We start from the raw sequence: 1,453 nt of genomic DNA, 5'->3' as shown, positions 1-1,453 counted from the left end.
ACGGAACCTTGGTGGACCCCTACCTCTACCCGGAATTCATTGCTGTACTCATTTCCAACCCTCACCTTACTGGCAGCATCTCTGTACATGGCTCGCACAGCTCTCACTAACCATTCTTCTATCCCAAGTTTCCTCATTGACCACCAGATAAGGGATCGGGGGACCCTGTCAAAGGCTTTCTAGATGTCAACGAAAGCCAGGTACAGAGGTTTATCCTTAGCTAGGTATTTCTCCTGCAACTGTCTCACTAGAAATAAGGCATCAGTAGTGCTTTTACCTGGCACGAACCCAAACTGCATCTCATCTAAATTGATTCGCTCCCTAATTAGTTGGGCTATGACCCTCTCTGTAACTTTCATAACCTGATGGAAGAAAAATTAAAGATAGCACTAAATCCTTGTGCTATCTGGGAACTAGTCTTGTTCAGTATGTAGGAAGAGAGTTGGTTGGAACTCAATACTATATATCCTGAATAAGCAGTTAGTACACAAAAGGTGCAGTGGGATGTCTTGCAAAATGATGGAGAACCTGGATTTCAGATGTATAAATGATGGAGAATCTGGATTTCAGATGTATAAATAATGCATTAGAATAGTTGACAGTGACTCACTAAACATATTTGATAGTTTCTGCTATCTAAATGGAGAAGATAAATGTAGAAAAACAAGTACAGTATGTAGAAAATGTATAGATTTGAGAGATGTGAGGCAAGCATGGTTTGTTGATGTGTGATATTAATTGATATGAAAAGCTAAGCTTAAGTTAGCTGAGCATTAAGGGTATCACTTGAAGCATGCAAAAGATTATTGTGCTACTGTGGACATGTGATATGAATGGTTGGTGAGTTCTAGATGAAAAATACAATGTAGGCTGTCTGTGGAGAGTACCTCCATAAAGAGTATAATGGTTTCTTGTTTCTTTGAGACATTAATATTATCATTTATTATATTTGTTTCTTGTTTGTTTTTGTTAGTTTGCAGAATGGTGTTTTGATTATGGCAGACATGGCTGTCGTATTGCTGACCGTCCGTTCTCCTTATTTGAAGGTAATTTTGTAATACAGTATACATTTTAAAATAATAAATGGAATAACCATTTTTAAATATTCATGAGTGAAACTCTACCCTAACCCTGGTAACGTCTGAACCACTTGTACACTTGTGTGCAACTCATACACTCCTCTCCGTATACTTTCTGCAATTTTGCATTGGCCTCTGAGCAGGTATCGCCATGACAACTTTCTCTGTCGTTGTTAATGCGACGATCACATGCTACACAGCAGAAGTAAGCTAGAACATTATAACTTAGTGCATGTGCACAGCAGAGTTCAAGGTCAACCTTTGTCAAGTGGCTTCACTCTGCATGCTTTAGCTTTGTTACTATGGCAACAGTCTGGTACTTATTGATCAGACCTTGTATGTGTATATATATATATATATATATATATATATAT

At 38.0% G+C, this 1,453-nt stretch overlaps 1 protein-coding gene across 1 annotated transcript in view; it reads left to right on the top strand.

Moving 5' to 3' along the window:
• LOC106876326 (lanC-like protein 2) overlaps positions 1–1,453 on the top strand; it is a 20,605-nt gene that overhangs the window by 14,515 nt on the left and 4,637 nt on the right. Inside the window, exon 8 of the mRNA XM_014924827.2 lies at positions 974–1,046. Coding sequence (XP_014780313.1) covers positions 974–1,046 — 73 coding nt within the window. The remainder of the gene's footprint in view (positions 1–973; positions 1,047–1,453) is intronic.

Source organism: Octopus bimaculoides, chromosome 1 (assembly GCF_001194135.2).
Source record: "Octopus bimaculoides isolate UCB-OBI-ISO-001 chromosome 1, ASM119413v2, whole genome shotgun sequence".
Taxonomy (NCBI): Eukaryota; Metazoa; Mollusca; class Cephalopoda; order Octopoda; family Octopodidae; genus Octopus; species Octopus bimaculoides.
The sequence above is the reverse complement of the archived record's forward strand: the minus strand, read 5'-3'. Positions and strand labels throughout refer to the sequence as shown.